At 34.3% G+C, this 22,757-nt stretch overlaps 1 protein-coding gene across 1 annotated transcript; it reads left to right on the top strand.

The window, feature by feature from the left end:
* The first annotated feature begins 16,910 nt into the window (after positions 1-16,910).
* Positions 16,911-19,417, top strand: LOC120088853. Its single transcript, XM_039046298.1, has 2 exons — positions 16,911-18,309; positions 19,077-19,417. Exons 1-2 carry the CDS (start codon positions 17,017-17,019, stop codon positions 19,185-19,187), a joined length of 1,404 nt encoding a protein of 467 aa, XP_038902226.1. The 5' UTR covers positions 16,911-17,016; the 3' UTR covers positions 19,188-19,417.
* The last annotated feature ends 3,340 nt before the right edge of the window (positions 19,418-22,757 follow it).

Here is a 22,757-nt window from a genome sequence, read left to right as displayed (position 1 = left end):
TGCTTGAGGCTAGAAATGGCCTCCAAGAATGATGGGAAATTCCAGAGTCTTCTTCCATATCTAGGACCACAAAATCTTCTTAGAAGATGAAATCACCAACTTGAACTAGAACATCCTCTACTACACCACGAGGGTAAGTGAGGGTACGATCTGCTAGCTGCAATGATATCGTCGTCGGCTTTACCTCTTCTATGTCCAGTTTCCTGCACAAAGATAAAGGCATCAGATTAATTGAGGTTCCTAAATCACATAAAGCTTTGTTTACTATCAGATTCCCTATAGTGCAGGGGATCGTAAAACTCCCATGATCCTTCAATTTTTACAGTAGCTTCTTCTGCAATATAGCACTGCATTCCTCATTTAAGCTAACCGTCTCATACTTTTCAAACTTCTTCTTTGAAGATAACATTTCCTTCATGAACTTCACATAATTTGACATTTATTCCAGAGCATCTACAAAGGGAATGTTTATGTGAAGCTTCTTAAAACTATCTAAAAATTTAACAAACTGATCATTCAATTTATTTTTCTGAAAGCGTTGGGGATAGGGGATTTTATTTAACACAACAGGTGAAAGTTCAGAACTACTCCCTTCTTTGGATAATAAAAAACATCACACTTTTTCCCTTGATTCACATTACCCATTAGTACTCAATACCGCATGTTCTTCTATCTAGTCTGTCACAGGATGCACAATATTTCTCCCACTTCTCAAGGTTATTGCTTTGCACTCTCCCCTTGGGTTTTCTCTGTACAGCTAGCGAAAACTCCTTTGTTCATAGTATTCAATGTAACAGCAATCTGGCTAACCTGAACCTCAAGGTTCTGGATAGCTTTTCCATGACTTGCTACTGTGCTCTCCAAGAAATTGGTTTTGCTCCTTGACTTCTTTATGAAATTCTCAAGCAACGCCTCCACAGATGGTTTCTTTTCAGAAAAACCTAGAGGTGCCTGTAAAACATTCTTATTGTTAGCATATGAAAAATTGTAATAATTGCGCAAACCTGGATGATAATGAATGGGTTGGTTCATATAATAAGAATTTTGATGGGCTCCTTGGAATTGGTTCGCTTAGCGCACATAATTTTCCTGCTCAGGGTTAGGTACTTCTCATGATGTAGGTGCATTACCAGTTGCCATTGATGCAATCAATGATTGAGTTCCTATGGACAAGAGATTAATGGCATTAGTCAAAGTAGCCATTTACGCCTTTAAAGCATTTACCTCTTGGAGTTCATAAAACTCAGCAACTCTAGATGAAGATCGTTCTTAGGTCCAATTATAGCTCATGGCGGCCATGTCCTCTAATACTGCCCGAGCAGCATCAACAGTTTTTGCAAAAATTGAGCCACCAGCAGCAACATCCAACATGGATTTCGTTGTACTGGTCAACCTATTGTAAAACAACTGGATTTGTAACCAGTCAGAATATCCATGCTGGGGATACTTCCACAGCAACTCCTTATAGCGCTCTCATGCCTAGAATAACTACTTATCCTCTCCCCATTTGAATGTGCCAATTTCTGTTCTTAGTCTGCTCGTTTTCACAGTAGGGAACTATTTATTCAGAAAAGTTTGGGCCAACTCATCCCATGTGGTTATGCATCCTGAAGCAAGTGACTCCAGCCAATCTTTCCCCTTGTCCTGCATAGAAAAAGGAAACAATCTCAATTGAATAGCATGAGAAAAAATTCCATTTATTTTTACCGTCCCGCTAATTTCCAGGAAAGAGTGGATGTGCTTATACGGATCTTCATGTGGAGTTCCCCTGAATGCGAGGTCTCGTGTCATCTGAATTAAACTCGATTTTAGCTCAAAATTATTGGTATTAATTGGAGCCTCAGTAATGCCTGTCCAGGTTGTGGGGACAGCTGATTGAAAATAATCTCTAATAGTTTTAACAGCTCCCCCTTGGTCCCTCATGGCGTCAAACTTAACTCTCATGTTCCTTTTTGCTCTTCTCAAAGTCCGTTCAAATTCTGGATCATAAAGAACAAGTTCAGCCTAAGGATTTTGCAACAACTACAAAAAAAAATGCCAAAATTAAGATCAACTCAACCCTTAGCAATATTAAGCTTAGGGAAAAAAATCCGTGTCAGTCCCTGGCAATGGCGCCAAAGTCTTGATGCGTGAACGTAAGCATACATATCGTAGTAATAAATTCGTGTCAGTCCTCAAGGACCGACATGAGCAAATTTTTCTCAACTTAGCTATCATAATTCTTCGTTAGTTTTATCCAGGGAACCAAAAGATGATTTTGATTAATGACTACAAAGGACAAAAATTCAATCACACACAAATATAATTCCTAGTGAAAATAATCCATGGTGTTGTTTCATTTAGGAAGTATAATGAGTTATGACATGGAATTGATTGAAATCGATAGACTAGGGCCAGAAATTCTAAAATTAGGAAATCCTCTCTCGAGCTCAAACCATCGACCCAAATCTCTTTTATCGCTTGATTAGCTACAACATTAAGACCCTTCAATCGCACCCCTTATTATTCTAAATGCATTCTCATGCAATTTCAAATAATAATCTAAATTATTGGGTCCAACAAATTAAAATCTCTCTCGAGACATCTAATTAAATTAAGTTCATTCAATTAGTGGTCAGTTAATCAAAAGCATTAAGCACAAACAATTTAAAAATCTATACAAAATCAATCGATTGTAAATTCAAATATTCAATGTAACATCCCTAAAATCCACAAACACCCTAGTAACAGAGTTTAGCCACGCATGATTTCAACAACAATAATTAAAAAATAATTAGTCATCATGGCAAAACGAAAATATAAACGTAGAAAAACAATCTCCCCTCAATAGGATCGAATCCCAATCATGATCTTCTTGACTCTCGCCACGAATTCCAGATTGGTCTTCAACAATAGCACATTCTTGATCAATTCTTCCCATCACAATCAGACCAAAAGCGCTCTTGGATCAACCTTCAATCAAAATCTTGAATCTTCAGTTGAAATTGTTCGAAATCACTCTAATTAACCTCTATATGGACTTGAATTTTTTAGTAAAAATCTCTAAAATATTCTTCTTCCAGACCTGCCGGTGCAACATCGTTTTTATAATGCCCTCGCAGCGTTACAAGACTTCAAATCAGCGTCGCAATGCTAGTGTCATGCCAGCCGCACAAGTCAGACGGGAAGTGGTGTTTCCAGTGGCGGACGGGTGAGTAACACTTAAGAACCTGCCCTTGGGAGGGAACAACAGCTGGAAATGGCTGCTAATACCCCGTACGCTGAGGAGCAAAAGGAGGAATCAGCCCGAGGAGGGGCTCACGTCTATAGAGTTCTTATCGTTGCGCCGTTACCTTGTTTCCAATTACTCTCGAGTTTGCAGCATTGCAATGCTCGTCCAACACTGGCTACCCAGAATTGTCTTCCAAAATTACCTCTTTTCTTGCCCTTTGATCCTTGGTTACTTCTTAATTCTATAGACAACCCGTAATTGCTCAAATTGGGAGTTTTGCCCCAGGTTTTTTTTTTTATCATTTTCGCACAAATTGCTCCCCATGCTTAGTTTACTAAAATTACTTAATAAACAACATCAAACTAAACAAAACTAGCAATAGTAGTTCTAAATTTGAAGGTAATAAAAGCACTTAACAGATATCTTTTTGGTGTCGCTCCCAAAAAACTGCCAATCAAATAAAATTTACAAATCACCAAACAAACTACTTATGCTAACTAGTAGTACAAGCGGCAAGTTGCGAGATCAAACCACAGGGAAGAGCAAAAGATTGGTGCATCAAAGCTCATTTTTAATTAATGGTAAAATTGGAGGGGGTGTGGATTGGATAAGTCGAATTGCAAGAAAATAAAATACAAGAAATTAAAAGATAGCAATACAATTAGCGTAGATGCTTTAGCTTAGAGGACGAATATCAGAATCACTTAATGAAATCTTGTTCATCGAATTATTCGAATGCAATCTCGTGATTCTTAATCATGCTTAGCTCAATTAATTGGACATCCAACCAATGGTCTTAATTACTTAATTAGTTAAACATGCTAGATGAAACTATGCTAAACACATTTACCTAAGCACATTATGCACTAGGGCTTACGCTAGGATGAATATTTAGTTTCCACGTCTAACCAAACATTCAATATAGTTTCCTCTAGGTCAATAGGAGCAATACTCTTCGTTATAGACAACAAAATGGCAGGCTATCTAACCTTTTTTCATTTGAGATTAACCCATAATTTTATGTCACATATTACAAGTCAATCTCTAAGCATTCAATCATAAAATCCCAAGTAGTTTGTCAGACAACCAAGAGAAAATATGATTACAAAGTGATTCAATTATAAAGAAAACTCATAATCAAGATGTAAAGATTACATTTAAATAAATCTCCAAAAATTACAAAGAGTTCAATCCAAAATCCTTTAAACTAGAGAAAACCCTAGAACTTACCTTCCCATGGATAAAGAAGACAAATCTTGGATCCATCTCAAATTACATGAGAAGAAGGAAGAAATTAGAGAAAATTCAAGTGGGAGAGGTGAGAAGATGAAGAAATCGGTTGAAGGTCAGTTGGAGGGTTGATTCTTTGCCCTAAAAACAAAGAACTTCTTATATACCAGTCGCGATGGCATCAAGCAATAGGGACAACATCGCGACGCTACACCAAAATTTGGTGCTTTTGGAAAAAGCATCGCGCGCTGGTGTCGCGGCGTTGAGGGTTGCGCCTCTAGGGGCAGTTTCATCATTTTGTCTCCTTTGAAGCTCGGTTGCTCTTTTTAGCTCTTAATTGTTCCAAATTAACCCTGAACAGGTTGTAATGGCTAATTCTACCTTTTAGGTGCCCCAAACCTACAAAAATACTAAATAAATACATCAAACATAGTAAACGACCTTGAATTAAAAAGAGGAAAATTGCACATTTTCAGTGCTATCAACTACCTTTCTGAATGGTAATCTTGAAGAGGCCATCTATATGCAACAACCAAAGGGATTCATATCCCAAGAACAAGAACAAAAAGTTTTCAAGCTTAATCAGTCCATTTATGGACTGAAACAGGCTTCTCAATCTTGGAATATAAGGTTTGATACTACAATCAATTCTTATAGTTTTGATCATAATGTTGCTCAGTCTTATGTTTACAAGAAAATCATCAACAGCTCAGCAACTTTCTTAGTGTTGTACGTAGACGATATCCTACTCATTAGGAATGATATAAGTTAACTAACTGATGTAAAACAATGGTTGACGACCCAAATCCAAATGAAATATTTGGGAGAGACACAGTTTGTTCTGGGCATTCAGATCTTTAGAGATTGTAAGAATAAATCGTTGAACTTGCCTCAGGCATCATACATTAACAAGATACTTGTCAGATATTCAATGTAGAAATCCAAGAGAGGTTTTGCTACCTTTCAGGCATGGAATTATCTTATCTAAGGAAAAATGTCGTAAGACACCTCAATAAGTTGAGAAGATGAGATAAATCCCCTATGCATCGGTTGTTGGCAGTCTGATAAATGCAATGTTATGTACTAGACCTGACATTTGTTATGCAGTAGGGATAGTCAATAGATATCAATCTAATCCAGGATTAGATTATTGGATAGTAGTTAAAACCATCCTCAAGAATCTTAAGAGAACGAAGGAGAACATGCTTGTGTATGGGTCTAAGAATTTGATCCTTACAAAATACACTGGTTTTGATTTCTAGACTAGTAGGGATTCTAGGAAATCTACTTTAGGATCAGTGTTCACTCTTGACAAAGGAGTTGTGGCTGTAGTCCCACGTGTGCCGCATCACTCAATCCAAACTTTAAAATGTTGCAACGCTAAGGACAGCGTTGCAACACTGTGACCGCTGCTCAACACGACCTAAAATTTGGTATACAGTGGGGATAGTCAGTAGATATAAGTCTAATCTAGGATTAGATCACTAGATAGTAGTTAAAACCATCCTCAAGTATCTTAGGAGAACGAGGGACAACATGCTTGTGCATGGGTCTAAGGATTTGATCTTTATAGGATACACTGACTTTGATTTTTAAACCGATTTCAGGATTAGTGTTCACTCTTAACGGGGGGGCTATAGTCGAGAGAAGTACAAGGTAAGGTTGCATCGCTGACTCCACCATAAAGGCAAAGTCTGTAACGGCTTGTGAAGCTGCCAATGAGGATTATGGCTTAGAAAGTTCTTGACTAATCTAAAAGTTATTCTAGACATGTCAAAGCCATCACCTTTTATTGTGATAGTAGTAGTGTTGTGTCTAATTCTAGAAAACATAGGAGCCACAAACGTGGAAACCATATAGAGCGCACTTGATTTGCGAAATTGTGCAGTGATTGTCATAAAGATTGCTTCAAAGCATAATATTATTGACCTGGAAAGTCTAGGTCTATGAGACAAGCCTCATTTAGTTTAGGGCAAGTGGAAGATTTACTAGGTGTGTATTGTATACCCTATTTTCTTGTTTTTGTGTACAATTGTACTAGTTTCTACTTTTATGATGTACACTCCACTAGCTTTAGGACAAGCATGAGATTATTGGGGTTGATGCCCTAAACCTCGTGGTCTTGTAGCATGTAATTACATTTGTACAAACATTTTATTTATCTAATAAAATAAGAGATAATTGATTTGACATTTAGTTGCATTAACCCCAAAATCAGTAAACTAAGATCCAATGTTGTCTGTTGTAACTTAAACATGTATATAGAGACATAAAGGTGGATCATGTTTAAGTGATAACCTGAAGGGTCTGAAGTAGATGGATAAGGCTGGGTACCTTATCCTGGTTACACAACGGATATGGTCCAATTTGTAGTTGTTACAATTATTGTAAAGTACTATAAATGATCTGATCCTGATCATTCATGTGAAAAAATGTGAGCAGGGGTATCCTATATAAAGAGTTTGTATAAGACCATATCACGAAATGAATAGTCTCTCTTTATAACACCATTGCTACAAGATACTTACATTTTACCAAGATGACCATAGGTGACTTGACCTGAATCCTGAGTTGTTTGTGAACTCTTGCCTATGAGGGCAGTCCTTCAATTTGTGTGGGTGAGAGTGGCCAGATTCGCCGTCTCATTAAGCCTGCCATTTTGGGGATTCTATTAGGGTAAGTAGAGAAATTGCTCCCTTAAGGGTTGATTCTGGGGCTTGAACAATGTAGTGCCACACCTTCTCCTGGCCAGAGTTCGGTTATAGTTAGACTATAACTAATTGTTCATTAGAGGCATCAATGGTACTTAAGGAGTTAGATGTAACTACATGGGCAAAATAGTAATTTTGGCCCAAGTGTACTTATAAGCAATCTGTGAAGGGTCAACCCACTGTTGATTGGTTATATCCAATTGACACAGAAATATACCTATGGTGTGAAAAGTGTAGTTATCGATCTTTCATGGAGTGACCAGCAATTAATGAAGGTGGAATAATTTAATTAAAGAAATTAATTAATTAATCAAGTATCATTGGATCTTCAATTTATAGGTCCATAAGTGAAGGGATCGGATCATGCAGTGGAAGCGTTCTCGTGTGAGATCGTCTTGCATCCCACGATTTGATTTTTACAATAAACAAAATCATTGTACTAGATGAAATAGATAAACATGTAAATTAGCATACTATTGGGGAAAGGATTAGAACAATTCTTACCTTTGTAGATTTCTCAAGTGCCACGATACAAAACTCTCCAAGGTTCCAACGAATGAACCTCCAAACGGTCTTGTTCACGAACAACTCCTTGAGCAATCTCGAACATTACCATGAGAGTTACCTCATTATTCTTGGGATTCCAATAGAGGGATATGTGGTATCCAACTATTGGGAAAGGAAGAGGAGAATAAGGTTTTAGAGAATAGAGAGGATTTATTGCTTAGAGAAAATTCTACATGATAACACTAAGGAGTTGTGTATTCTCCGAGTTTCTCTGTAATGAGAATTGTGTATTTAGTGTCTTCCCAAAGGGCCATGGGGAGGTTTTTATATAGAGAAGGGTCAAGCTCTTTCCCAATATATTTTCCTTTTCTATAATTAATTAAATAATATTTATTTAATTAATTAACCCATTTAATCAAATAAAACTTATTTAATTAATTAGCCCATTTAATTAAATAACACTTATTTAATTTTAATTTACACAATAATTAAATAACATTAAATCCAATTTAGTGTATATATTTAATTATCATATACATCCCATGTATATGAGTAAAAACTCTCAATTAATTAATTCTTTGTGAATCTAATTCATTTGAATTACTTTGAATCTTATTCAAATATTACTCGTATATTAATCACATTAATATATAGTTCCTCAAATTAATTTGAACAAGTCAAATTGTCCCTTTTAAGTATCCTCTTGTGAGCTAACGAGAGGAGCTAGTGAACCTGTAGATCAGAAACTCCAATGATATGAGATTAATTCGTTAAACTCATTAATCAAGTTAATCAATATTCGTTAACTGTGGGTACACTTCACTAAAAACCCACAACTACATTCTTCTCAGGAGTTGTGTATTCTTAGAGTTTCTCTTCAACCTATTTGGACTCAATTAAACCAGGCTAAGATTAGTCTAGATCATCAATGACTTATCAAGGTTCTTATAGGGCTTTGTTCTGAGTATGAATTTGTTCGTGTTGCCTTTTACATCGCAATCCACTACCATCTCTTGTTGCAGGGATGCAGGAAATTCTCTTTGAGGTCAGAAGACTTGGGTTACTCTCTTTTCCATCCCTAGATGTTGCTCTCGCCATCAACCATTCACGATTTCCAACTGNGTCTCCTCTCCTTCCTCGGACGTTGCTCTCGTAACCAGCCATTCACGATTTCCAACTGAGTCAATTTTTTGCAAGAATTGCAAACAACATGGTCACAGGTTTTCTAGTTTCCCCACCATTGAATGCAGATACTGCCACAAAAGGGGTCATATCCTGGACAATTGTCCTACCAAACCACCTCAGCCTCTAGGATATATCAATAAATCCAAGAACTCCCCCAAGCATGGATTTTCGTCTGTCACAACAGTTGCCACTTTGGATGTGGTACCCTCAATCCTCCTAGTATCCAGATCAGCAATCTTTAAGACTTGCTGAAATATGTGCTCTCTCCCAACTCTCCTACCCTTGCCATCACACCAGGTACATCATGGCTTCTTGATTAAGCCTGTTGCAATCACATGACCTCGAATGTGGCCTTACTGTCTTCCTCCATCCCTGTGCAATCCCTACCTTCAGTATATTCTGTTGATGGTAACCACATGCCTATTTCACATGTTAGGACTATCAATACACCGAGAGTTATCTTATCCACTACTTATCATTTCTCATGCTTGACTTTCAATCTTGTCTCTATTGGACAACTATGTGACCTAGGACTAACTGTTCTCTTTTCCTCTCATGGTTGTCAGGTTCAGGGTTCATAGAGGGGTCAGATGGTTGGCACGGGTCACAAGGTAGGGAGATTATTTGAGTTCACATCCCTTCAGCCTTTTGTTTTACCATCTGTGTCTGCAACTGTCATAGATACCGATATGTATAAGTGGCATCTTCGTCTTGGCCATGCATCATCTGACAAACTTCGTAGCCTAATTTCTGTTGGTACCTTAAGTAATGCTTCTAAAATCGTTCATTTGATTGTTTACATTGCAAACTGGAAAAACAACCTGCTTTGTCATTTCCTAATTCAACATCTCTCTGTGATAAACCATTTGGCCTTGTTCATTTTGATGTTTGGGACCCTGCTCCCACCCCTACAATAAATGATCTTCGATATTTTGTTTCATTCATTGATGACTACTGCCGTTTTACTTGGATATATTTTCTTAAGAATCGTTCATCCTTACCTCAAATTTACATTGAATTTGCTAAAATGATTCAAACTCAGTTTTGTCAAACTATCAAAATTCTTCAGACTGACAATGCCAGGGAGTATAAGGACTCCCACCTACTTTCCTTCCTAACTCAACAGGGCACTCTTGTCCAACGCTCATGTCCTTATACCTTTCAAAAAAATGGTCGGACTGAAAGAAAGCATCACCATATTCTCGACTTTTTCCGTGCATAACTTCTCTCTGCATCTTGTCCTGAAAAATTTTCGGGAGAAGCTGCACTCACCTTTGTCTATATTATCAACCACCTTCCCTCTACTATTCTCTACAATCTGCCTCCTTGAGCGATTATATGGCATTCCCTACTTGGTACCCCATATCCAACCAATTACGTATTTCTCGCCATGTCACCTTCTGGGAACATCGTATGTTTTCTAGTATTTCTTCCTTCCATGCCTCCCTTCTTGGTACCCAATCATTCTTCACTAGTCCTACCACAGATCTATTTTTCGCCTATGAATCTTCATCTGAGTCTCCCACTCCACCTATTTCAGATCTCATTCCACCCATTCCAGAGCATGAGTTTTTCGCTCCACCCGTATTAGAACTTACGTCTTCCATCCCACCCGTCCCAGAGCTCAGTCAGTCTTCTCCGTCTGCTACACTCCCGAACCTACCATCTGTCCTTGATGCTGATCATGATCCTGCACCTATTCATCGGTCTACTCGGGTAAGAGAAAGTCCACAATATCTACAGGACTATCATTGTTTTTCCATTACTATGTCCTTAGTTGAACCACAATCCTATCGTGAAGCTTGTACTAACCCTCTTTGGCAGTAAGCTATAGAGGAGGAACTTCAGGCATTAGACAATAATCACACTTGGGAGTATGTCGACCTACTGACTAGCAAAAAACCTATTAGATGTAAGTGGATCTATAAAATCAAGACCCGCTCTGTTGGATCTGTCAAATGTTATAAGGCTCGTCTGGTGGCCAAAGGATATTCATAGGAATATGGTATTGACTATGAGGAAACATTCGCTCTAGTTGTACAAATGACATCTGTCCGGAGTCTATTAGCCGTAGCACCTGCCAGGCAATGGCCCCTTCTTCAAATAGATGTTAAGAATGCCTTCCTCAATGGTACACTATCTGAGGAAGTGTATATGCAGCCACCATCTGGCGTACCTTCTCCACCAAATAAGGTATGTCTTCTTCATTGTGCATTATATGGGCTCAAGTAAGCTTCTCATGCCTGGTTTGCAACCTTCAGCTCTATAGTTACTCAGCTTGGATCTTCCTCCAGCGCGCATGACCCTGCTCTATTTATTCGAAAAACATATTGTGGACTTGTTCTTCTTCTGTTATATGTGGATGATATGACCATTGCTGGTGATGATCCTTTGGCTATTTCGAATCTCTGACGCTATCTAGAAGAAAATTTTGAGATGAAAAATCTGGGACCGCTCAGTTATCTCCTTGGTCTTCAGGTTTCATCATGCTCTGATGGATACTACCTCTCTGAAGCGAAATATGCATCAGATTTGTTAGTTCGTTCAGGTATCACTGATTCTGCCATAGCACTGACCATTGGATTCCAATATCCGTCTAACATCTTTTGATGGTGTTCCCCTCTAGAATCCAACACTGTATAGACAACTGGTTGACAGTCTTATATAATTAAAAATAACTCGTCTAGCCTATGCAGTTTTTATTGTCAGCCAGTTCATGTCCAATCCCCGCACTATCCACTTCATAGTTGTCCTTCGTCGTTATGTTAATGGTATGCTATGACATGGACTTCAATTCTCCTCTAAATCCTTTTTGGTTCTGTCTGGATATCTGACGCTGATTGGAAGGGTAATCCTACGGATTAATGGTCTACCACAGATTACTGTTTTTATTTAGGTGATTTTCTTATCTCTTGGCAGAGTAAGAAACAAACGGTTGTTTCTTGATCCAGTACTGAATCAGAGTATCGTGCACTTGCTAATGTAACCTCAGAGGTCTTGTGGTTGCGCTGGCTCTTGGCTGACATGGGGGCTCCTCAAAATTCTATCACTATTCTTCACTACGACAATCATAGTGCCATTCAGATAGCACATAATGATGTTCTTCATGAACGGACAAAGCATATAGAGACTGACTGCTATTTTGTCTGCCATCATCTTCAAAACTCTACTCTGCGCCTTCAATCAATACCTACAACTGAGCAACCGACCAATATCTTCACCAAAGCCCTTCCCTCTGGACGCTTTCTTCAACTATTGTGCAAACTCCAGTTGGTTTCTACCCTCCCACCTTGAGTTTGAGGGGAGATGTTAAATTATAAACTACTTTTTAGGTTTTTCAGGTTGCAAAGTCAAGTCTCCTTTTGTTAGATAGTTGAGCTTTGTTAGGGGATTATTGTTAACTAATTTTAGTGTTGTACCAAGCTATTTATACCTGTACAATTGATCGATAGAAACACATCGAAAATCATTTATTCAGATCTTGTTTTCACAAGTTGTATTCTCTTATGATTGCTTGACAAACAATTCTTAATAGTATGATTCGATGCTTTTGATTTATACTTCATTAAGTTAATAAATCATTAGGAAGCAAGAGGTTAGATTAACTTGCTTATTGTGAGTTGACCGTTAATGAGTATTGTTTTAATCAACCTAGATGAAAATCATATTGAATATTAATGACAACATTTCCGTTTAAATGTTCATTCTAACGTAATCCCTAAAACTTAATGCAATGAGTTCAAGTGATTAGTATGGATTCTTCTATTCATGTTGGCTAATTAGTTAATTAGGACGGTTGATTAGCGTTTCGAATCAATTTGGCTAGGTTTAGGCAATATAGAGCTCAATGATTAATTAAGCTGATGGGGGAGACTTCAAATTAAACTCGAACGAGACCTTTTTCATCATTAAATTCACAACTCTCTCTCTTACTTCCAATTGCTTACATTTATTTCTTGCACAATTTACTCTTCAGCATCTTTTTTAATTACAAAGCAAACACCAAACCAAACCCTCCCTTCTCAATTACCTCGGGATCATAAGAATTTCATTTGAGAAACAGGAAGGTTCTTTATGGATTCAGCTCGTACTTTTACTACTATAGTTAAGAAAGGAACGAAACAATATTTGATCCACTGGAGAATTTAATACCATGCGACAAGGCTATCACTAAAACATTTGGCCACCATCGATGTTACAAATATGTTCTCATACATTGCAATGACTATGAAAAAGTAAAAAGAATAAAAAGAAGAGGAAAAACTACTCTTGAAGTAATCTCTATCGATGAATTCTGTCAATCTCGCCCTGATTCACACCTTAGGATCTCGAACGATCTTCAAATGAATATCTAAATATCTCCCTCTTTTTTTAGGCTAAAACATTCTTTAAGGCTGTGTAATTTCATGGTATCTCCAATTAATTCGACAGCCAAAACCCTGGGACATTGATTATATAGAAGAAAATTTTCCAAAATATTAATTTTCTCCTAAATTAACACTAGCATTGTGGTGCTATTGGACAACGCTGCGACGCTGTCTTTGTCCACGCATGTCCCCTTCTCACCTACCGCAGCACTGCACGACGCTATGAAAGAACATTGCGGCATTGTGCAAGCCTCCCAACATAGTATGCTTTTGGATTTTGGGATGGGGCCAACGTCATGGCACTATCCTGTTCTTGGGCAAGATTTTGATTTTTCTCCCTCCAATTTTCTTCCTTCCTTTCAATGCTTGACTTGGTTACTTTCTTGATCATATCTAGGTCATTTTTAGCTCATTTTAGTTCTTAATCTCATTTTGGAACATAACTCCTGAAAATCACTAATAGACGACATCAAATCTACTAAAACTATGTAAAAAAACTATCCTAAATCAAGAGCCAATTTCACACATTTTAGGTGTGTTTTACCAAACTTTGTTGCAGCTTATTGACTCCATACTCATTTGAAGAACACCATCCATCCCTAAATTAGTGTGGTAATGTGGGTTACAATCGAGAAATATTCAATCAACCACCATCAACTACTAGAATTGATGAATGATGACAACCAATTTAGACTATATTGTTCTTAACATGCTTTATTTGTCATTCTCTTAATAAATTACTTGTGTCTATGTTGTTCCTTAACATGCTAAGTGTGGAGTTTTGAGAGATCATGATTTGCCTTAAAATTACGGTCGTTCTCTATTACAATTTTAACAATGGTGCGTTCTTCCCCAATGCAAAATTATAGCAGAGGACTTTAAAATATGAATTTTTTAAAAATCGTTATTCACAATAAAAGTGTAATGTAGCTTAGTTATAATTTTGTTATGGTTGGGCACCAACGACCACAAATGGATACCTAAGGAGATTTTTTAAAAGAATCCATGTGCACTTTGAAGTCGCGTTATTGATCCCAATTATTCGTGTAGGTGAGAACCTGTGACTACGAAGTGTAGTTCCACATTGTTCAGTACTATGTAACGTAAACAAAATGTTCATTGTTTTCAAGATCTAGGATGTGCAACATTTTGCACGATTAGAGTTAAGTCATTCATATGAAAATCTCAAATATTATATTGATATATCAATAGTTTATTGACCTTCATTCAAAATTCTATTAAAATATACCATTGGTATATCAATAATATATCGGTAATTATTATTAAAAAACTGTTTCAAGTAAAACATTATATAACAGTAGTATACCAACATTTACTATAAATCCATTTCACAAATAACATTGGTGTTTCAATATTAATTTAAGATGGGATTCAATCATATAAGTAGTGTATCATATAAGTAATATTCAGAGTTTATACAAAATTCAAAATTCAAATCTTAATATTATATTAAGCCAAAATGGCTCTAATTCAACAATCGTAAAAAGAAAAAAATAAAAATAAAAATAATCGTAATTTTAAAACTGCCCACAATTTTATCAAATAATATTTTAAAGAGATCTAAATAAACATTTTAATCCGAGAAAATCACATGGATTTAGAATTTGGTAGCGTGAGGCTGTAATTAAGGAGAAGGCACATGGAGAACGATCTCGACCTCTCTGCCAATTATGCACAAACAGTGGATTTTAAGCTTCACAAATTCACTTTTCATTTAAATTCAATTATTATTATTATTATTATTATTTTCTAATACATTTTATTTATTTTTTAAAAAAATGCTTACTATTCAGCAAAGAAGACAGTCTGTATTTCGTCTTCGTTACGATTGCTCCATATTATTGTCTCAAACAACAAGTAATCTTTTTAAAAATCTGCGGCTATCTAACCCAATATTTACTCTAATTTTCCTTCTAAATTGTTGACATCCACTTCTACCTAAACCTAGGAACACTAGATCTTGTGCTTATTAATTTAAAATAAGAAAAAAAAAATAGTAAGACATCGTTGGATAATGTTTTCGTTTCCTGTTTCTTGTTTTCTATTTTTAAACATTAAGAACTGAAATATGTGTTAAATCCCCAAAAATTGAATACAAATTTAATTATATATCATATAATACTTTCTCTCACTTGTAAGCTTAAAGTATAAAGAAAAAAAGAAAAAAAAAATCCCAACGAATGAAAATGAATATTAATTGGGAACACTGGACCTCCCTGGACATCGACTCTGATATCATTTTAAATCACTAATTAACTTAAAAGTTTTAGTACACATATCATATAACAATATGTTTGGTAACTATTTATGTTTCTTGTTTCATGGTAATAGAAAAAAAAACATATTTATTAGTAGTTCATCTTAAATCCTTCACAGTTAAAAAGAATAAATGAGAATGGTTATTTAACAAATTAGTTTCTTAAAAAAAGGAGAATGAAAATAAGAAATAAGAAATGTAAATGTGATCAAACCAGCTCTAATGATTCAATTAGTTATAAATAAAAAAAAAATAGTTACGAAGAGAAAGAAGAAAAGGTTTCATTTTTTTATAATACTTGAAATAATAATCAACTAAATTATATAAATTTAGTTTTAATTTATTAAACATCGTAATTAATTTTTTTTATTTTAAAATTAAAATTTATCAATTTAACTTCTTCTCATATGTAATTTTTTTTAAAATGCAACTACAGAAGACAATTGTTTTGAAAGCTCCAACAATCTCAAACTAAATCTAAAATGGTTAAATTTTTTACATAATCACTTTTAAGACTCTGCAAAATTAATTTCAAATACACCGTTAATAGATAAAAGGAAAATAATAATAACACAATGTCTCTTGTCCTCCGTTTCAATCTTGCTCTATAATTAAGTTTACAACCCAATTCAATAAAATTTAAATTTTAGTTTATGAATTTATTAGAACCGATGGAAAAAAAAAAAACATCATCCCTAGAGCCTCATTTAGGGAGCATTTAATTTTTTTTAATTTTTCTTTTCTTAGAAATTCAAATCTATTTCCTCTCAATTTCTTACTTGGCATATTTCATAAATAAAAAAATTGAATTTTTAGTCAAATTTAAACAATTTTTTAAAAATACTTTAGTAGTTTCCAAAACTTGATTAGGGTTTTTAAAATATTGATAAAAAGTAAATAAGAAAGCAAGAATTTTGAGCCAAAATGAGCCCTTACAAGTTTAATTTCCAAAAACTAAAAACTAAAAGTCAAATGGTTACCAAATATTGTGACATTTCAGTTCTAACATCATTTTCAAATTTCTCATGAGGCCTAAATACATTTTTTGTCTCAAAGTTCTGAGTCTAGTTTTCATATGGTTTCTAGGATTCAAAATGTTATATTTTTAACTCTAAGTTTTGAGTTTAATTTTCATTTGATCTATAAATTTCAAAATATTATATTTTTCCTTGAGTTTTGAGTTTATTTTTTATTTGGTATCAAAGTTTCCAAATTTTATAATTTTACTATAAAATATAAATGTTTTTTAAATATCTAAAAAGCCCTTTAATACCTCATAAATCTTGCAATAAATATGACAGAAAAGACAATATAAACAAACCCCATTTTCAAAATTTGCCAACTTCTTAAATTTGGTCGCATTCCATAACCTTTTTATCATTTATTTATATTCCGCGACAAGTAAAGTAACTAACATAGAACTTCCAACGTGACTCTGCTTTCCCCTGTTTTCCACATTTTCACTTTCAACTTCTATATCACTCAATTCTCTCTTCTTCCTGAATATTTTCTCCACATTAACCAAAAATGGCCATTCCTCATTCCCCCATTAAACCTCAATCTTCCTCAAAGCTCACAACCTTCTTCTTAATCTCCTCATCTTTATGCATTGGCTATTTTTTCTCCTCTGTTTTCCTCTTACGCACTTTCCACCCTTCTTCAAACCAAATTTCTTCCCCTCTTTCCCTCCATCAAATCGTCTTCGGAATCGCCTCGAACAAGGATTCGTGGCCGAAAAGAAAAGATTATGTTAAAATTTGGTGGAAGCCCAATTTAATGCGTGGTTGTGTTTTTGTCGATGACATTCCTCAAAACGATGACGCTTCTTCTTCTTCTTCTCTTCCCGCCGTTTGTGTCTCTGCTGACACTTCCCGTTTCCGTTACACTTACCGTAGAGGTTCCCGATCGGCGATAAGGGTTGCACGTGTCGTTCTTGAAACGGTGGCTGCCGGACATTCCAACGTGCGGTGGTACGTTTTTGGTGACGACGACACGTTTTTCTTCCCGGAGAATTTGGTGAAGACTCTGTCTAAATACGATGACGGGCTCTGGTATTACATCGGAAGTAACTCTGAAACTTACGACCAAAACAGAAGATTCAATTTCGAAATGGGATTTGGTGGAGCTGGATTTGCCATTAGCCAATCTTTGGCGAAAACCCTTCGAAATGTCTTTGATTCGTGTCTAGAACGATACCCACATCTTTATGGAAGCGATTGTAGAGTTCATTCTTGTTTGGCAGAGCTGGGTGTTAAGTTAACCCATGAACAGGGGTTTCATCAGGTGGATTTGAGAGGTAACATTTTTGGGCTTTTGGCTTCACATCCATTAACTCCATTAGTAACCTTGCATCATTTAGATTATATAAACCCAATTTATCCTAACAAAACCATTGGAGAATCGCTCAAACATCTTTTCAAAGCCGTCGAGATGGATCCTCACAGAGTCGTGCAACAGAGTGTGTGTTATGATCGGTGGTTCTCGTGGACGATTTCAGTGTCGTGGGGTTACGCTGTTCAAATATATGACCGTCATGTTTTCTTGACGGACGCATTTAATGTACAACGAACCTTCACTCCATGGAAGAAGGAATTGAAGGCGGAACCTGGATCTTTTGTAATGAACACAATGGAAATTCATGAAGATCCATGTCGCCGGCCCACGGTTTTCTATTTCGATCAAGTTTCTTCCGACTGGAGTGGATTAATCAAGAGCAGTTACAAGAAAGATTTCGTAAATTGTTCTTTTGGTCCAGCTTCTCCCAGAAGACTTGAAGAAGTCAGAGTTTTGTCTCCTAAACTCAACCTCGATTTAAAACAGGTAATATTCTTTTACATAATAATTTTGATCTTAGGGACGGTTTGTTTTGCATAGAATACTTTCGTGGAAGCCATCTCTAAGAGTTTTGAATACCCTTTTGAAACCTTTCCCATTCTTATATATATCATTTTTTATTTACATTTTATGACTAAAATAAATATTTTTAAGTAACAAAATTATTTAAAATATTTTCAAATATACCAAAATGTCACTATCTATTAGTGATAGACACATCTATCGATATCATAAACATCTATCTATGTTTATCATTGTCTAAGTGACATTCTATTATATTTGCAAATAAGTTAACTCATTTTTCTATATTTGAAAACAATTCTAATTTTTTGGTGAGATATTCAAATTCAAATTTAAATTAATATTTATTTCATAAAAAAAGCTTCAATTATATAGATTAGCATATATTATTTTCTTAAAAGAATATAATAAAAAAATACTTTAATGTGTATTAATTTAAAAAGAAATTTAAATTATATTAAATTAATTATAAATTAATAAACAATTGTAAGAATATTTTGAAATTATTATGTAAATTTAAAAGAAATTCTACTAAATAACACTGTTATCAAAATACTCTCAAATATTTGTAACAATATTTCTCTCAAACATGATTATTTAAACATACCGATAATTCTGAATGTCTATAACTTCGAGTATCATTTCAATTGTCTACTTTTTCCAAAAAAAAAAAAAAAGAAAAAAAAACATCTCCTTAATATTAAAATGAGTGAAATTGAATGAATATACAGTTGCAGGCTCCGAGAAGACAATGCTGTGATGTATTACCATCAACCGGAGGTGAAGTATTGGACATCGCCATTAGAGAATGCAAGGAAGAAGAATTGATTCATATGCATTAACTAATTAACCACAAAATTAGAAGCTAATTTAATTTGGTGGAATTGAGGGCCAAAATTGGATCGGTATTTTCTAAAATGAAATGAAGCAGCCTCATTAATTATGACGGTTTCATTTTATGGTAAACTTGTTCTTTAGATACCATTTTTGAATGTTACTTTTGGAACAAAAATAAATGTTCTTATTATTATTCATTGTATGTTACAATCAAACATTATACAGACACATGTATACAAACATAATTCCTTGAAATTAGATGTTTCGATTTCTCCTTTTTATAATTATTGTACTAAAAATTGATTTGGTTTTAGTTTCTCATAAAAATTAAGCAAAATACACCTTTGGTCTCCAAGTCTAAAGTTAATGTCTATTTGATCCTTAAAATTTTAAGATAGGTACTTAAGTTTCCCACGTTTGAAAAACAATTCTAAATGATTCTTGAAATTACTTTAATAGTTAAATGAATAATGGAATTATGATGTAATAGTTAATTTGCTAACTATACTTTGTTGACGTAGTAAATATATTAATTTAATAATACTTTTTCATCACTAAGCATTCTCTCTCCCACTCCCTTCTCCTCCTTCACATTTACCTGATTCCACCTCGAATGTCTTCGAATGGAGTTTTTTTAGTGGATGACTCTTTCAAAGGTGCTTTAATGTTTAATAATCCTCATCCCTCCACGTTTAAAGACAACACAATGGAATAAATTATACGGTTGTAAAAGTATGAGAAAGTTCCATTGCACTTACCCTTATCGAGTCAAGGATATGACAACATCGTGTTGGGCAAATCGTCCCTAACGTGATAAAACTAAAAACCATGTTAGTACATTATGGTGCAAGTAAAAAAAAAAAAAAGTATGATTTCATTGTTGTGTACGGGTGGATCATTAAATATTAAGACACCCTTAAAATGGTCATTCGTACAAATTCTTTTTGACGGTCACGGCCCTTTGTCATTAATGGTTTAATTTGTACTTCGTATCCTTTGTTTCACACCTCAATAACAATGGCGGAGTTTAGTCTCTAATAATAATTGAGTTTTTTTAAATCAGTGTAATTGATAGAAGGACAAGATTATGAATGAGTTTGTCCAATCACGTTGGTCGATCTCAAATTGGGTTTCGAACCAAAGGTGGGTTCTAAATTCAAATTAGAGTCCAATCATTTTTTTTATTTGATTGTTATTTGTTTTAGCTATATTTAAAATGATATAATAAAATTTACCTTTACCCATTAACTTATGTTTTTAAGTCAATTGGTGATATAAGATGGTATCAGAATCAGATTGTCTAAGAGGTTCTGTGTTCCAATCTCTGCAATGTCCTCTTGTACCCACCAATGAAATTGAGAGAGAAAACCTTGATAAATCTTATGGGCAGCCTTGAAATCAAGCTTGGCAACATTTGTGGTAAACGCGAATTAAACACTAACCTTAAATCTCAACAACTAAAAATATAATATGTCTTGAAAAGTACAAGTGAAATAAGTAGTATGATTTTAATTAATACCAGAGATTTGACTTTCTCATTGGTCAAGATCTTAAGAGGTGATCAACATGTTTTCACTTAATGTACTATAGAATATCAATTTTTGGGTCTGTATAAGGTAAACGTGTTTTTTTCTCTAATTTTTTCCCTTTTTCAAGTGTATGATTTTGAGGATAAAGGAATGGAGTCCAAAGTTGACTAAAATCGCAGCGTTAGATAAGTTCAAAGAGATTCAAGCTCCCCTCAATTTAAAAGATGTTTTTATATTTGTATTAACTATTTCATTCATCAAACTAAAAATTACTTTGGCAGAACACCAATGGTGACTCCCAACCCCAAAAGCTCTCCAAATTTTATGCTTATTATTTCAAATTTTTATTATTTTTGTTGCCTATTTATGTAACTAATATATCATTTTTAGTCTCATACAACTAATATATCATTTTTAGTCTCGTATAAATAACAATTTAGTCTCTAGATTTTAGTTTCAAGATGTAGCGGTAGCAACCTCAGTTTAGGAGGAGTACATAAATGAGTCGAAATCATATCTAAATGAGAGAGATTATGAACATATGAAAGTATAGTTAAAAAAAGCTGAAAGAATTGAAAGTTAACTACTTATACTAACAAGAGGCTTCTTCCATTTTTGTGACTTGATCATAGAAATTTCCAAGTTAATTGTGCTTAGCTTGGAGTAATTCTATGTTGGATGATTTAGCGTGTTGATTTGTGGGGATAGTCTTCACTCTTGGAAGCAGTTTAAGACAAGTAAGGATGACTTTCTCATGTCGTGGGGATGCATGTCCTATACTTTAAATTTTGTAAAATTTAATCTTATTTTAATATGTAATAATTTAGGCTCCGTTTGGTAACCATTTGGTTTTTCTTGTTTTTGTTTTTTAAAATTAAGCCTATTTCATGCACATTCTCACAATGATTACATATTTCTTAATTATAATGATTAAATTTTTAGCTAAATTCAAAAAACAAAAACTACTTTTTTTAGTTCTCAAAATTTGGCTTAGTTTTTTTTAAATCATTGATGAAAAATAGATAATAAATGAAGAGATTTGGAGATGAGAGTAGTGTCCATAAACTTAATTTTTTTTAAAAAAAAAAACAAATAAATAAAATGATTACCAAACGGCCTTAACCTTCAGGTTTTAAAATTTGTAAAAATTTAATCCAAAAATATTATTAAGATATAATATTATTTTATATATATATGTAGATTGATAAACGATTCAGGGATCATAGTATTTTAACTTGATTTTGATATAGTTTTTGTAAAGTTAATTACATTTGACACAATTTATTAAAAATATAAATACAGTTAATTACATAAATTTTTTTATAAAATAAAACTATGCTCCTCAGCCTCAAGATATCAAATGGTTTATTTTAATTATAAAACTAATAAATAAAATAAACCTAAGTTAGTTGAGAATCTTGAGACATGTGTATATGTTACGCGAAATAAAAAGAATAAAAAGAGTAATCCACTCATCTCATCAAAATCTCCAACAAATATCCCATTTTAGATATGAAGAATAAGGTGTGTATGGTAGAATATTAATCATGAAAAGATTAATCCTTTATTGAAAATATTAACCCATTTAACATTAGTTTTTTCCTTTTCTGGATTACCCTAATATCTTTTATTCTCTCTTTCAAAATTAATTCATTAAAATAATTGTTATTTCCTTTTGAATATCCTCTTCTTAGTGTCAATTGTTTTTATGCTGCTAAGATTAGATTTGTGCAATTTGTCGATAAATCAGAATTGGATTGTTGTGTCATGAAACACAACTACCTCAAAAACAAATTCTGACACCAACTTCATGCTAATCGTGCAAGTCGATTTATTCTTAAGGTTAATACAACATCCACCTTGAACTTACATTTTTTTAGGGATAGAGTTAAATCAAGAGAAATTTTGCTAATGATACCAATAAGAGAAACGGAAGAGTGAGGAGAGGAAGACGATCAAGATTAATTTGTACTCATAGTTGAATCTATACTATTGGCTTTTGAAGGAAAAAAAACGTTCAAATCAAAATTAGAATGTTTTAGATCT

The sequence above is a fragment of the Benincasa hispida genome, chromosome 10 (genome assembly GCF_009727055.1).
Source record: "Benincasa hispida cultivar B227 chromosome 10, ASM972705v1, whole genome shotgun sequence".
Classification (NCBI taxonomy): Eukaryota; Viridiplantae; Streptophyta; class Magnoliopsida; order Cucurbitales; family Cucurbitaceae; genus Benincasa; species Benincasa hispida.
The sequence above is the reverse complement of the archived record's forward strand: the minus strand, read 5'-3'. Positions and strand labels throughout refer to the sequence as shown.

What these genes read in the sequence shown, in the direction of transcription:
- LOC120088853 (XM_039046298.1), top strand. Translation starts at nt 17,017, where the DNA reads ATGGCCATTCCTCATTCCCCCATTAAACCTCAATCTTCCTCAAAGCTC. An exon ending in TCAACCTCGATTTAAAACAG is followed by an intron (nt 18,310 to 19,076) that starts GTAATATTCTTT and finishes ATGAATATACAG; the next exon opens with TTGCAGGCTCCGAGAAGACA.